This window comes from Rhododendron vialii, chromosome 11a (genome assembly GCF_030253575.1).
Source record: "Rhododendron vialii isolate Sample 1 chromosome 11a, ASM3025357v1".
NCBI lineage: Eukaryota > Viridiplantae > Streptophyta > Magnoliopsida > Ericales > Ericaceae > Rhododendron > Rhododendron vialii.
Window position 1 is genome coordinate 26,995,008 of NC_080567.1, and position 15,227 is coordinate 27,010,234.

The window sequence follows — 15,227 nt, forward strand, 5'->3', positions numbered from 1 at the left end:
GATCATGTTTCCAAATTATTGCGTTTAAAGATTCTCACGCGAACAAGAATAATACATCCAAATTCCGGTGCAGGCGATTGAACTTGTACTGATACAAGAATAATACATCCAAATTCCGGTGCAGAAACCGGCTCTGCGACTTGGAGTAAACAGGCTCCTGACTTGGTGTGTTGGCAAGAATAAGGATACTCGTGGCTTGAAGAAACGGCCAACAAAGCTTGGATTTATTCATGGAAACAAATGTGATGATGTGATTTTAGAGCCAAAACAAGAGTACTAAATTGGATCGTCCAGGGTCTGAATCAACATGAAACTAATTTGGCACCAGAAACCCTCCTCTCAGTGATTGTTGCGTAAATTGAAATACTCTGAGTCATCGTTGAGTAAACTGAAATATCTTCGGATGGGTCCTATGAGTCCGGTTCCAAACTTCGTGTTTTATGTTGTTCTTGCTTTCCTTTTTTCGTTTCCATTTTTGTGTTTCTGGAGAAAAACCAACGAAAAAGTTTAAAGCTCATCATTTTCGTAGTTTATTAGTTTAGGGGTATCCCAAAGTGGGTATTTTTGAAAGAAAAAAGTCCAGGAAAATAAATTTAGGAAACAGTTTGTTTTTCCTCCCTTGTATTGGGTAGGTATTGATTCTCAATAGTTAGGTAAACTAGTTTTCAATGTCCTCAGAAAATGAAGAAAGCAGCAAAACAAAGAAAACAAATTTTTTATTTTATTTTTATAAGTAAAAGATTATATTACCAAAAAGGCATGAAGGGAATGCCGCCCATATACAAATGAAGGCCACAAGACAAAACAAAGAAAACAATATTGAAGCAAAATCTGGCTAAGTAGCCAAGTAGCCAAGCATGTGAAAGCTGGGTGACCTAAAGCATACAGATACCACCACAACAAAACAACATCCTTTTTCACCATAGACAAGCAACCATTAAAGAGGTTAGATGAGAAAATTGCTTACAATCTGAAGATAACGTACATTTCCTGCAAATGGGTATGCGGTGAAAGGCAAATCCAAGGTTGGTTTTGAAAACATTCTCTAGTAACATATTGAGTACAAAAACATCCTGGCAGAGAGCAAAAATGCGAGTCTTCAAATGAAAGAGATAGCAACTGTTGGAGAATAAATATAGATAGCAACTCCACGGTACATCCATTTATGTTTAAATGGTTATTGGAACGCTAATTACTCACTGATAACTTGTATCCAAATCACAATCAGGAAGCTAACATACGCACGCATGAGAGAGAGAGAGAGAGAGAGAGAGAGAGAGAGAGAGAGAGAGAGGCTCACTAGTCCTCAACCCAGCGAACACCATGTTTCGCCCAGAGATAGAAGGCTCCAACGGGACCCCTACCACCCAACTCATACAGCTCTGGCGCTATATTTTTCTTGTCTATCTCTTGCAAAACCGGAGACAGAATGTTCCAGGCAGCAGCAAGCTCATCACTTCTCATGAACAGATGGTTGTCTCCATCAATGACATCAAGAAGAAGATGCTCATATGAATCAGGTATCTCTGCAGTGTACCTATATACGATAAACATAATGACAAGGCATGTAAAAAGTATGTATTTACAGTTATGAATTTGAAATTAATTTATTTGGCATGAGTCCTTTGAGAAGTTTAACCTTCCATTATTTTTTCTTTTGTAGGCCAAAATTTCAACTATGGATTTGGGAGCTTTAGATCGATAGATATGACATCGTAATTTGAAGGTAGTTGAAACTCCTCGTAAATGATCCTACTTGTGCACTTATTTTTCCAATAAAATGGAGTTGCTATCTATATTTATTCTCCAACAGTTAACCCTCCTGGTGTCTTTGAAAAGTTCAACATCAAAAGATTTTGTTAGAGTAGAATCTTACTTATCCTTATACAGCAAATTCAGTTGAGAAGCATCCAACTGCAAACTTAGTCCTGGAATCTTATTGTTAACTCTTACTAGGATGGCTTCATCAGGCACATCGCATAAAATCAGTTCATTAGTTGCAAGATCACTGTTATGGCCGATTCGGTCACGATAAAGGTTGCCAGGAACATGACGGAACTGTATGCGTATCTCCACTCTGCATAATGAAGCTAATGAGAACTCAGTATAGTGGAAAAAGTACAAGCTTAAACTAAACTATTAAGATATCAAAAATGGGAATAAAGCAGTGGCAGATGCTAAATAACCAGCTTGCAGTTCATTTATTGGTTAACTCATTTAATCACATACAACATCATCTTCAAAGCTACAACGAGTAGCTATTGTTGTCATTGACTTGAACTTTATTATAGCATTAAGGAAAGGGTAATGATTTTCGCACTCTCTTTTTTGATAAATGCACTCCTTTTCTTGTCTTGTGAAAAAATTACACATAAAATTTCACTAAAAGACAAAAAAATTGGAGTGCATCTATCGAAAAAGGGGGCATGAAAATCATTTCCTGGAAGGAAAATACAATGCCAAATTGTAATTTCTCAATAAAGGAACTATCCCATCCTAAAGAACTCAACTGTCAAACACAATGAAGTTGTCAAGTGCATTATAGCACTATAACATTGGTGCCTCCAGCCGATCAGAAAAAAAAACATTGGTGCCTGCACAACCTCGTAAACATAGGAGTGGATAAGAAGTTTAAACATTTAGTAGGAAAATAAGAAGGGAGGGGGAAGCAAAAACAAAAATCAACATGGGTATTTGATTATCCAATTTCTTAAGCCATGATAAGGTGTATAGGTGGGTATCGCATTACCAACAGTCCAAATCACTGGCAGAGCCAAGATGTAACATTCTTTGCGGGTGAAGTCCAGATTTTGAGAAAAAATTACTAGCAAACCTACTTTCACTGGTAAATGGGATTGATGACAAGACATTACCAGAACTTTAAGTCATGCACTAGAAACTGATAAACGAGCAGTCATGCAGTTGAATCACCCAAGTATACCACAAGTAATACAATGACAGGACCAGTACAGATCCCAGTCCCACCTATGTTTGATCAGTCCCATTCCAGCTTTGATTAGAAAAGGCACGCCATCCCACCGTGCATTGTCAATAAACAAAGCCGCAGCAAAGAACGTGGGTGTCAGAGTATCCGAATAAATATGAACCTTGTCCTCTGAGCTAGCTTTATACTGACCAAGAATGACGTCACTAGGTTCCAGTTTACGGATCGATCTCAAAACCTTGGCCTGAACAGAAGCTTCTTGTCAAGACCAAAGTGACATTGTGGTCCTTTGTGATAGTGTTTGAAGAAAGCGAAGTGTACCTTCTCATTTCGTATATCTTCACCATCAAGACTTATTGGTGGCTCCATAGCAAGCAATGCAATTGTCTGGAGTATATGACTCTGTATGATATCCCCAATAATTCCATATTCAGCAGAATACCTTCCCAAATATATTTGAAATTATGAGAGTGTTATTTAACCAATAAATATCATTGATATATAGAACACAAGATTTTTTTTTTTATGATAAGTATATAACACAAGAATTACTATTATGATTACCTTCCTTGCATCTGCACAGCCAAGTCTTCGGACAAAATGATCTGCGAGCAAGTCCAGCGAACCGTAAAAATGCCTTCATGGCTACATGTATTCCTCAAAACAACAGGGGAAAGCTCATTTATCAAAATGATTGTTACCTGTATATTGCGTACGTATGTTCGGTTCCACAGTGGCTGAAAAACAAGATTAGAGAATCTGAGAACGGTAAGGTTTTCAATGATGTTCCTTCCCAGAAGATGATCTATCCTGAAACAAATTTCAAGAATAAAAAAAAGCAATCTTCTTTGTGTGCATGGATACCATACAAATAATGTGTCATCCCACCTATATAGTTGGTCCTCCTGGAATGTAGAAAGAAGAGATTGGGTCAACTGATGAGAAGACACTGGATTAAAACCAAATGGTTTCTCAATTATTACACGATTCCAGCCCTTCTTTGTCTGGGCATTCACAGCAAGAGAGGTTGCAACGTCTCGAAGTGCTTCTTGTGGCACAGAAAGGTAAAATATTCTGTTTGCTTTAAACTCATCCTGAGGCAGGCAAGCTGTTAAAAAATCAACTACAAAAAGCATCCAACTTGGACACTTACGGAGCAATGATAGGCTGAATATCAGCTTACCTCAATCAGTTCCATTCGAGCATGGAGTTTTGACATCCCTTCTTTATTGTCATACCCTCCATTAAGGTAGTATGTTCGACTGAGAAAAGCATCCATTTTATCCCCACAATTTTGCCTGCATAGTGCTTTCCATTCTTGGGTATTAGACTTTGTTGAGAAGCACAAAGTATGCCACTCTATACACTTTTCCAATAAAATTACATCTTCAATTGCTAATTAGGCTCAGTAGCCAAGCATGAAACTAAGTAGTATTTGGTAGAAAGACCTACTGATGATCAATGCGGCAAGTAAGAGTTGATGCTATCATGGATCTGAGATCTTCATCTGTCAAAGTCTTCCTCGAATATCCAAAAAAAGATACATTCTGCAGCCATGGAAAAGCAAAAGTAAGGCTTGGGATGGATAACTTGTAATCCAAAATGTCTAGCCCTCTGATACTTGAAAAAGCAAAATGTTCATTAGATTCATTATGAACAATGTCGCAACGACTTGCCAAATGCCGAGAGAAAACATTTATCGCTTCATTAGCCATTAGGGGTTCTGCTCTACACCTAACATCCAACATTCAAAATTTACTTCCATGTCCACTGAAGGGGGCCCATTTTTTTTCCCTCAGCAAATGTCAATATTGTTAGTTGTAGTTAGTGAGGTTTGAACCCCAATCAAATGCATGGAGTATATGGTACCTACTATTGGGCTACCACTCCAAATGAGAGGGGGCCCAATTAAAGCCGAGGCTTTGCCCCATATGGACTGAAAGTTGATAGCACCTAGGAGGTTTCGAACCTGAGACTCAGGAGAGAGCAAATTCCTAAATCTCATGCCTTGACCACTTGGCCAGCCTCAATATTGTGCAGAAAAATCCAAGAACCATTTTCCCTTTTAGTTGGGGAGACACACAAGACATTTAATGTCTCCAATAAGTAAACTTTATAAAAGTCCAACAGGAGATAGAAAGTGAAACACTCTTCCTTCATACAAGTTAAAAAAGTGACTGCAGATTAATTGATTGAACATTGTAATACCTACAAACTTGTCTATGAAGTCTACCTCGGGAAGAAAGCCACTGTAGTACAGAGCAAAGAGTGCAGGGAAAATCTTATTCCGTGCTAGTTCACCAGTAGCGCCAATCACAGCAATGCCAAGAGAGGGTGCTCCACCTTTCCAAGCAGCAACAGTGGAAGACCGGATTTTTGGCAAAGATGAAGGAGATTCCAGGGAAGCAACCGTTCTTGTGGAAATATTAAGTTCACCATTAGGGTCAGAACTTCCTCCATGTAGCGGAGTTGTCTTTGGTGCCCCTTCAGCAGAAAAAGATGAAGGTGACTCCATGGCAGTTGCTATTCCAGTAGAAATTGACGGTTGAACATTTGGTAAAGAAGTTTCCCCATGCTGCGAACTTGTGTCTTTCAGTCCCTCTGCTGAGTTTGCAGTTCAACCAATCACGATATATGGCAAATCAGTGTATTTGAATGAGAAACTATAATGAAGAAACAATTAAAAAGAATACTTTTATAGGAAAAAGAAAACACTCAAGCACCATATGGTTGCTGAGAACTTTATGGCTTTCATTGCCGTTTCCCGAAGTTGTTTCAGGTTCTAAATAAAATGAAAAGCACAGACCAATAAAATTTTGTAGCAAGATTCTGATGATTTTCTTTTTGAGTTGAGTATGGAAACCATATCTACCTAAGTCCAACTTTATCTTCCTCGTCCGAAATATGTTGGTAAAATGGACTATACTAGTGAACGACATCAAAATAAGATCATTACTAACCGTTAGGCAAGCTGATTGCTGATGCTCCTTCAGAAACACGTTGTTCGTGTGATAGATTTGACTTCGCACACTCAGAGTGATCGTCATCTTGAATTTGTGCATTCCTAAAATCATTACCCTGTTCACGTTTTCTACTGACCCGCCCAAGGTCTAGATTTTGAGGTATCCAAAATTTTAACCCACAAAACCAGCTAGAAAACTTGCAGGCACCCCCATACAACACACTGCAGCCATCTATTGCTGAAGGCAAGTTCTTTGCTGCTACCTATAGAGAGCAAACGTAACACTCTTCAATTGTCCGGTAATAACTGCAGTTAGTTCAAACTACCCATAGTATTAACTAAGAACACTTTCCAGCTGTAATCAACATAATCATTTCTGACTTGAAAACAGTAACGAACAAGTAAGACTAGAAGAAACTCAATACATCTGCGGACACCAGGTTGTTTGAAGGATGAATGCTAAAGAGTTTATAGACATAACTTAAGCTTAAAACATAACATGAAAACAGCTGCAGTAGGTGTTTTCGATTTTCATCAAACAAATCCTTCCAACTTACAAGATAAAGCCAATTCAGAGCATACTATTTCTTATTGTCCAGGGGCCACCAGTTTAATAGAAACAAAAACAAACTGCAATTGTCCAACCCTACATTACCTTAATAATCATGCATTTCTCAAATCAAACTGTGGGACAATAATACCAATAACAGAAATTAGTAAGAAAGCAAAAACACTGTCCAACTCCAACAAGAACTAATTAGGAAGAACAAAAAATTGCAAAGGAAGTATACAGAGGTGAATCAGTAAGCAAATTAAGTGCCAACACAGCCAAGTTACACGATCACATCAAGTCTCCATTTTTATCCTTAAACCTGAAATTGAAATGCCAAGTTCAAATATTTACCAGACCACTAACTAGGTAATTGGGCTGGTTTCCCCTATTATTCAAACGGGCTAAAGTCCAAAAAAACACAGATTTCGAGCCACATACATCAACTAAAAGCTCATTTCGCAAAAACAATTTGTCTAAAGACCTTAAGTTATAGACAAACTTTTTAACGGAAATGCAACCCGAAAACAATCCAAAAAAAAAGAGAGGCAATAAATCAACCTGAAAGACACGTAATTTAACCGCAGAAAAATCAAAGCAAGGATTTTTTGATCCATTTTCCGTTCCAAATTTATTTCCTTTCAATTGCAGTTTCCTAATCAACCAAACAGAAAAGTTAAAAGAATAGGAGTATAAACCAAGGCTACCAAATACCGTGAAGCTACGGACTGGGGTGGCAGAGAGAGAAACCCTTGAATCGATCCGGCGACAAACCCATGTGGGTGGAGAGAGTATCAACGGAGAAGAAACTGAAATCAATGACATTTGTATTCGATGTGACTATTAAAACGTTCTTGGAAGTGAGTTGTTTTTCGGGGTTTTGATGTTCAACCCGTTAAGCAAGGGATTGTCAAGCCGGCACCGTATCCGATGGAATTGGTTCGAAAGGTTGTGGGTTTTTCTGACAATACAGGGGCGGGTCTGTATGGGTCCAGAGCCCATAGGAAAGGATGAGGGTAGTTGATCATCATCATTTCGACTAGCTAGGTCACCCGACTCACCCCCACCCCCTGTCGGATAAATTGTCGTATTAATGGAGTAGTAGTATTTTTTTCCCGGTTTCTCAGCAGTTAGATTTCAGATGTGCAAACCAGTCAAGCTGAGCCGAGCCGATTCTTGTAGCGTTTGAGATCGGTTCGTTTACAAAATGAGTCTAAACATCGAATTCGAGCTTAGTTTGGTTGTAAACAAGTTGAGCCCAATTAATTTTTTTAACGAGCATCTTCAAATGAATCGAGACTATATACGAGCCACGAGTAGATCGCTTGTGATTCATTTGCAGCTCTATAATTAGATTACAAAGAAGTCTCAGTTAAATCTCAATTATCCATCTCAATAATAGTTGAACTAGATTTAAAAAGAATCTCAACCATTGAAAAGCCTTTTTTGAGGGATTGAAATCAAAAAGTGATTTGAACAAAATTAAAATGACAGCAACGAATAAACTTTCCTCTCAGGAGAAATTAATTGCTGTAAGATTTAAAAAAAAAAAAAAACAAAAGGAAAAGAGACATACACCATTGGATACCTGTAAGTCTAGAGTCACCGCAACAAAGGCCACTGCACGTCGTGTAGAGCCCACTTGAGATTTCGCATAAATGATTTGAGCTGTTCAATAATTTTTAAAAAAATTGATCGAATTTATAAAAAATCAGCTCAATTTGATATATGTAAGTGCTCAATCCACTCTTCTCATTTTTTAAAAATTGAAAATCTGGGTCTTTGTTCGTTTGCCATTAGTTTTGTTTTCCAATTATTACCCTACTTCTTTCTCCAATCATTATCCTATTTTTCAATTATTACTTTCACATCTCTCTCTATCTCTCTCCAATTATTACCTCTATCTTCAATCATTACTCTATTTTTCTCTCCACCCACTACCAAAACTAAACTAAACTAAACTCTCAACCAAACACAAATCTTTTCATTTTTTCCTATTAAAAAATGGAAAGATTGGATCTAGTATCTACACATATTAGATTGAGCTGATTTTTCACAGTCCCACTCAAATTCTTTTTGAAATTATTGAAAAGTTCGAATCATCCTTATGGGGCTCGGAATGGGCTCCACATGTTATGCTGTGGTGGCTGTATCATTGTTAGATTTGAAAAAAAACAGAAAAGAGTAGTTTTTCACTGTTCCAAGATTCCATGCAATCCACCAGTGAGTATTATTCAATGTTCTTGAAGCACGGCCAAATGGTGCTCCAACATCCTCCTCCGCCACATAATCCTCTCAGATCCATACATTTAGTCAGGGCTGGCTCCAGAATTTTGATTCACTGATTACAAATTCGTAAAGGAAATTTTTTTCGATGCAAAACTCTATCTTAAATATAGTAATTTATTTGCTATGCATGAATGACACAGTGCAGACAATAATAAAGAAAAATCAAATTGTATGTATTGAAAAATTTTCAAAAAATTTATGCATTGTGAACGCAGAACCCGTCAAGAACCAATAAAGCCGCCCGTACATTTACTACTAGTTAGTACCGAATTCCACATGTAGGTGCCTAGGTGGGCTGGGATAATATACTGGAGCATACCCCAAAACCATGAGATAACCATGAGATAATTTTTTTCCTCATCATTTATGTACACCGTCCACGGCACCGCACCCGGTATTCCATTCGTGAGAAAGAGACCCTTCTCCTATCCAAGTTCCCTTTGTTTTCCTTTGTTTTATTTACCTCAATTATGAGTTTTAAAGTGGCTTTATAAAGGTAGGACTGGTGGTTGAGCCACTTCTCCTCCTCTCTTTTGGCTTTGTTTGCATATTTCCAGGTGAGCAAACCCATTTTTTTCTTCCCTTCTCGCAATTCTTTTGGCTGCACCATTTGCTTCTGAATTTACCAGTCTTTTTTTGGGTAAATTTCTGGGTTTTTTTAATCAAAATTTCCAGTTGGGTCTCTCTTGGTAGTGTTTATCTGCGTTCAATTTCAATTGGGTTGTGGTTATAGTCTTAATCCAGATGATGGGTTTTCGTTCTTCTTGCCTCTTGTAATCGGCAATTGTGTAATGGGATTTAATCTGTTATGACACGTTTTGTGGTTGATTTCTGACAATATATTCATGCTCAAATTAATCTGAACATGTTGTAAATTGGGTTCTTTCGTATGCTCAACTCTTCACCTTGTTAGTTGTTTGGTTGCAGTTCCGAAACAAGCTTTCGAAACTTGTTTGCTGGATTTTTTCTGTGAAAGAAACCTTTTTTTATAACTCAGGTGTCTGGCCGAGTTAGGTGCACCTCGACTAATCCTGGGGCTTAATTCCTTCGCCCACTTATGGAGTTGATAGGACTGAAAGAAACTGTTTTTGGAAGAGATGAGTATTTCTGTTAAAAATTGTTACTTTTTGAAAAGTGTTCTGCAGAAACTCATTCTAGAAACTCCAAATTATATGGTGCCAGTTTACAAGAACTTTCTCATGTGCTGTCATCATAAAAATCAGAAGTATAGGAAAGTAGATGTATACCATGTTGTAGTAGTTCAACGTGTAATGATTGGCTGATTGCCAACTTATTGGCTGTGATCTTCTTGGAATAAACTGTAGTAGTTAAAGTACGCTATGAAGGAATAGAAACGATCTGTAGTAGTCTTATGTTTTGTTAATTTCAAATGAGAGTTTGTTGGAGAAGATGTAATGCCTGTCATCCTAGTGATTGAGTTTTTCGGTGGGTTAGCTTATTGCTTGTTGTTTGATGCAGGCATTCAGATATTAATTTTCACTTTCAAAGATTTAACCCGATAAGATCATCCAATTTGTTGGTAAATGGGATCTGAAGGGCCTCCCACGGTTACAGTCCATGTGACTGGTTTTAAGAAGTTCCATGGAGTTTCAGAAAATCCAACTGAGACGACTGTTACTAATCTAAAAGAGTATATGAAGAAAAAGGGTATTCCCAAAGGGATGATAATCGGAAGTTGCAACATTCTTGATACTGCAGGACAAGGAGCAGTCGGCCCATTGTATCAGATGTTGCAGTCTTCTTTGGGCAAGAATGATTTGGAATCATCAAATTCGGGAAGAGTTATTTGGGTAAATTTTGCTCAGTTATCAATTGTGTAAATCTATTAGGTTCCTTTGGCGGATTGTATGATTGCAATTTCCAGGTTCTCTCCTTACAAAATGTCGAAATGACATGTTACTCTGTTAGGGCATGTACTACGACAAACTGTTGTGCAGTGAGTGGGGACTATATCCCGAAAGAGTGTTGGTAAATCCCCATGACTGTTGAACTGAAAAGGCTTCTTGTTTTCTTTGGCACATTGGAGGTCGTAGCCTGGGGAGGGGTATTTGCCTATGGCAAGACTCGAACTCTTGACCTCCTAGTGAAGTACAAGGATTCCACCCAATTGAGCTATCCTCAGTTGATCTAGGCTCAATTGGTTACATATCTTGCGGGAAGTTGGAAATGATGCATGACTGGCTCCCCCACGTGAAGGAAGCCCATGACTAGCCACTCTTTGAACCTATGATGATCATTTTCATATTTTTCTGAATGACTGCTTAGAAATCATAGTTGATCTTATTCTTCTTGTCTGCATGAAGATGATTGAATTTTGTGTATTTTGCACTAGAAACATTAGACTATCAATCGCAAACTGTCTTATGGGAATGCATGAGTATATTTGAGGATCTAAAGATTCTAAACCGAGGACTAGTGTGCTTCTTAGATGAGCGAGTCATTTGTAACTCCTTTTGATCTCTATTTTTTTTTTTTCATTAGGAAAGAAACAAACACTGTATTTTTTGGTACCATTGGCACTAACCTTCTTAACTTCCCGCAGAGTCCAGCCATCTTGCTTGATTAGATCATTTTGTTCAGAAATTTTATGTCGTCAAGTTTAACAAGTGATCGATCTTGGGGTGCTATTAGAAACCTGATCTCTATGTTGCATCATCCATCTTGTTCAGGTACACTTTGGAGTTAACAGCGGAGCAACAAGGTTTGCTATTGAGACTCAAGCAGTCAACGAGGCTACTTTTCGTTGTCCAGATGAGATGGGATGGAAACCTCAGGTCAGAGTCTGACATAACTCGATAAGATATTCTCTATTCTCCCTTTAGATTTATGGTTTCGTGATTTACTTGACTACCTTCACTTTATTATTGCAGAAAGTCGCTATTGTCCCCGCAGATGGTGGAATCTCCCGAAAAAGAGAGGTAAATGGAGTTCATGAACTGTTTTCATTCGTAACTGTTCCACATTTTCCATTGATTTCTTGTGGACCTTAGATATAGCATTGAATATGGAATCTAGTGTCTCTCCTGTCCAGAACTCTCAGATTTTCCTTTGGCATAATGAGTCATCCAAGTTATAACTCTTAAATTTTAGACCCAAAACAACCACAAATATCAGGCATTTGTTGTAAAGCCCCAGTCTACCATTTTCTTATTAAAAACCCTTACTTTTAGCTTTGGTGACTCTGTAATGCATGAGAGAGAGAGAGAGAGAGAGAGAGAGAGAGAGAGAGAGAGTGGTGATTGGATTTGAGCCCTGTCAACTTCAGGCGCCATATGAACTGAAGTGGATTGTTCTGTAAATTTGTTTTTTGTTCTTCTATCTATTCATCTACATGGGAATCATGCTGCTTCTGTGAAATTTCAATTTACTTATGGTAATATACCAGGGAAATACCTTTTTTCACTCTAAGGGGGATGCTTTAACGTGTAAGTCGTTGCCCAGACTGCACACTTGGAATTTTATTCATGCATTGTAAAATTACTGGCTATCCTTCGAGTATTTGCAACATGAAAATCTAAAATGCCTTCAACATACAAAATTTCTTTTTCCAGTTAAGCTTGATACTGTTACATTATCTGTGTTTCCCAGATAACACATAGCAAATTAGCAATAGGTATTTCCATAAATCAAAGGAACAGCCATAATATTTGAGCACAAAGTTCTCTTGGTTCAACCTATTCAAATTTTTCCGTTTCGTCCAATTCATTGATTCTTTATGTTCTTGTTTATGCTGTATGCAGACTAGTCTTCCTGTTCAGGAAATTACAAAGACCTTAGCAAAGATGGGTTATGATGTGATGGCCTCTGACGATGCTGGCCGTTTTGTTTGCAACTATGTGTATTACCATTCGCTCCGATTTGCAGAGCAAAATGGAATCGCATCACTCTTTGTACATGTTCCCCTCTTCTTAGCAATAAATGAGGAGACCCAAATGCAATTTGCCGCTTCGTTGTTGGAGGTACTTGCGTCTGTCAACTAGTATTCTACTATCGGCTTCTGCACTATAATGTCTGGAATTGTATCTACCTGTATCAATATCAGCCATGTTAGGGGGATTGTGCATGTGGTCATTTGTGTGTTTGTGGAGTGGTTTTGGTAATAAACAGCTAATAATATGTTGAGGGGGCCTGCATTTGTTGTGGCACATGCATCTCTCATTTTATATACTCAATTAAAATTATGTGAAGCAGTGAAGGGGAAATGCATTTGTCGCGGCGCATGCATCTCTCGTATTTTCTAAAGGTTTTGTTAAAGATGTTGAGGAATAGCTCAGTGGTTGAGCTTGCTCCCCTTGGAACTCAACCATCTATCACGTGGTGGGTTCGACTCCCACTATCCCCACCCCATACGGCTAGGTTAGTGTAGCCTGTAGGATTTGCTATGTGCTCACAAAAGACAAGGGTATTGTTGAAGCATCCAACTCAAAACTAATTGGCAATGATCGGAGAAGCCACCCACGCTCATATCCTAGTTTGGGAGGTAATAATTCTTTTTTTTGGAACAAATTTGGGATGTACTAATATTTCATCCATGTGGGGCAATCTCTAAGACAGTAATACACCTCCGCGCGTTCATCCGCGGCTCGCATGTGGAGCGGTGAACGATTGATTAGTAATATAAGGATCACACAAAAACAAGGGCGTAAGGTACAAACAACGGAGCAACAGAGAATCTTATCCAAAGTCTAGCTCTGATAACGTGTTAAAGCATCTAACTCATAACTAATTTGCAATGCGTGGAAAGGCTACCGAAGCTTGTATACTAGTTTGGGAGGTAAATAGGTAATAACTAATCAATGTGGGACAAGCTCTAGGAGGTTTGAAGCACCGTTTTGTAGGCGGGAGAATAATTGAACAAAAACTGCTGCCCCCGTAGCTACCTCCATTACCAAGTCTTCTTCTTTGTTGACAATATCAGTCCTGTTTCTCACTTCGTCCTGCTTCCATCAACTCTTGCTGTTTACTGCACTTGATGGCGGCTTCACTTCATATAAGGTTTTCTGTCAGAGTTAAACGAACTTATCCGGCCATTACTCTCCTCATGGAGCATGCGGGTATGTACTCTAAATAACGCACGTCCGTAACAGAACTGCTGAGGTTTGCAGGATATATGGTACTGTCGGGAACTTATCCGGTCTGGATGATGGCTTAGTATATCTCGTCGCTAAACACAAAAATCAGAGAGGTTGCCTTGTTCTTAACTATTTAAAAGCTGGTTTTCCGAGCCTTTTCCCTCTGGACTGCAAACAGCGTTACTTATGCAAGAGAGAGTCTATTTGGCCATTGTTGAAACATTTTTGTTTTGGGATCTTGGCTATTATGTCCTCCTTATGGTTAATGTCGCAAGGTTTGCAGCACAGATGTAGTGACAATGGTGTCCTTCTCATCGTTTAAACTCGTTGACTTCATTTGAAGCTTGTTAATGATCGAACGACTCCGTAACCTTGTCTATATTCTAGTCTCGTCTACTACAGCTCTTTTTTAATGTATGCCAATAAATAAGTCGAGTTTGGACAAGTTATTTCTTAACTCGACCCAGCTCGTTTGCAGCATAATTATACTTTTAGCTACTCTCAATGTATGACTTCCCTAAAAGCCAAGCATGATCATCACGTCATTTAAAATGAGTGCATTTCGAAGCTCATCAATGCTCGAATAACTCTAGAACCCTGTCTACCTTCTAATCCATTGAAGCTCGATTACAGATATGCTCCCATAAGTTAAAGCTTGGTCGAGTTACTACTTGGCTCGACTCGGCTCGTTTTAATCTCCAATTTACTGCTTGTTGATGTGTTGTCATTCTTAATTACTTATCCAAGTGTTTGCTCTAAGAATATGAGAGAGAGAGAGAGAGAGAGAGAGAGAGAGAGAGAGAGAGAGAGAGAGAGTAATGTGGTGGATGGTGACTGTGGAGATAAAAACACCCGTGCACCGGCCCTTTAACTTTTGTAAATCCCTAGCCTACCCAGTTGATCAACTATTATCCAATTTACAAAGGCCTTGTGGAGAGAGAGAGAGAGACCCCCAGCCTTCCTCTCACTTTCAACTTCACTTTTCTCCGCATTCTCTTGCTCAATAGTCATTCCCATCCCATCTCATACAACTTGTGGATGGTCCATCTATTTATCCAGTTACCCATTCAGTCCAATCAAGTTTCAGCTGGATTTATTAATTCGATATTCCTTGGCGTGCTACCATGTAGCAGCGTTCGCGTGGTGTTCTCAACAAATCACATAGCTGCGTGTTTAGCAGGAAGGGCCTGATGACATACTTTTTGTAAGGTGAGTAAAAACCAGGGTGACGCACATCATGCACATCATGTGCATTGCACATTTCTGATTTGCCAAAGAGGTCCGGAGCACCATGCAACGATACCACATGGTATTCCTGGAATATCCAATAATTTTTTTCCCAAATTGTCCAATACACGGAGGTCTCAGACAAACTTTTAGTCAGCATAG

The 15,227-nt window shown here is 38.7% G+C and overlaps 2 protein-coding genes across 4 annotated transcripts; one reads left to right on the forward strand and one right to left on the reverse strand.

Moving 5' to 3' along the window:
* Nucleotides 1–1,104: 1,104 nt before the first annotated feature.
* On the reverse strand, nt 1,105–7,590 carry LOC131307844 (inactive glucose-6-phosphate 1-dehydrogenase 4, chloroplastic). Its single transcript, XM_058334556.1, has 12 exons — nt 7,171–7,590; nt 5,905–6,169; nt 5,178–5,554; nt 4,397–4,491; nt 4,128–4,242; nt 3,833–4,038; nt 3,646–3,754; nt 3,509–3,549; nt 3,266–3,386; nt 2,986–3,188; nt 1,877–2,077; nt 1,105–1,537 (listed from the first exon to the last, which is right to left on the reverse strand). Exons 1-12 carry the CDS (start codon nt 7,279–7,281, stop codon nt 1,300–1,302), a joined length of 2,082 nt encoding a protein of 693 aa, XP_058190539.1. The 5' UTR covers nt 7,282–7,590; the 3' UTR covers nt 1,105–1,299.
* A 1,526-nt stretch (nt 7,591–9,116) lies between these two features.
* LOC131308689 (uncharacterized) lies at nt 9,117–12,911 on the forward strand. 3 transcript variants are annotated; one of them, XM_058335665.1, is made up of 5 exons: nt 9,117–9,302; nt 10,225–10,556; nt 11,436–11,540; nt 11,637–11,684; nt 12,507–12,911. In XM_058335665.1, the coding sequence occupies exons 2-5, from the start codon at nt 10,290–10,292 to the stop codon at nt 12,744–12,746; spliced, it is 660 nt and encodes a 219-aa protein (XP_058191648.1). In that variant the 5' UTR covers nt 9,117–9,302; nt 10,225–10,289; the 3' UTR covers nt 12,747–12,911. The 3 variants fall into 3 exon arrangements, with proteins under 3 accessions (XP_058191648.1, XP_058191649.1, XP_058191650.1); XM_058335666.1 differs by having other exon boundaries at nt 9,154–9,385; XM_058335667.1 differs by lacking the exon at nt 9,117–9,302 and adding an exon at nt 9,370–9,533.
* The last annotated feature ends 2,316 nt before the right edge of the window (nt 12,912–15,227 follow it).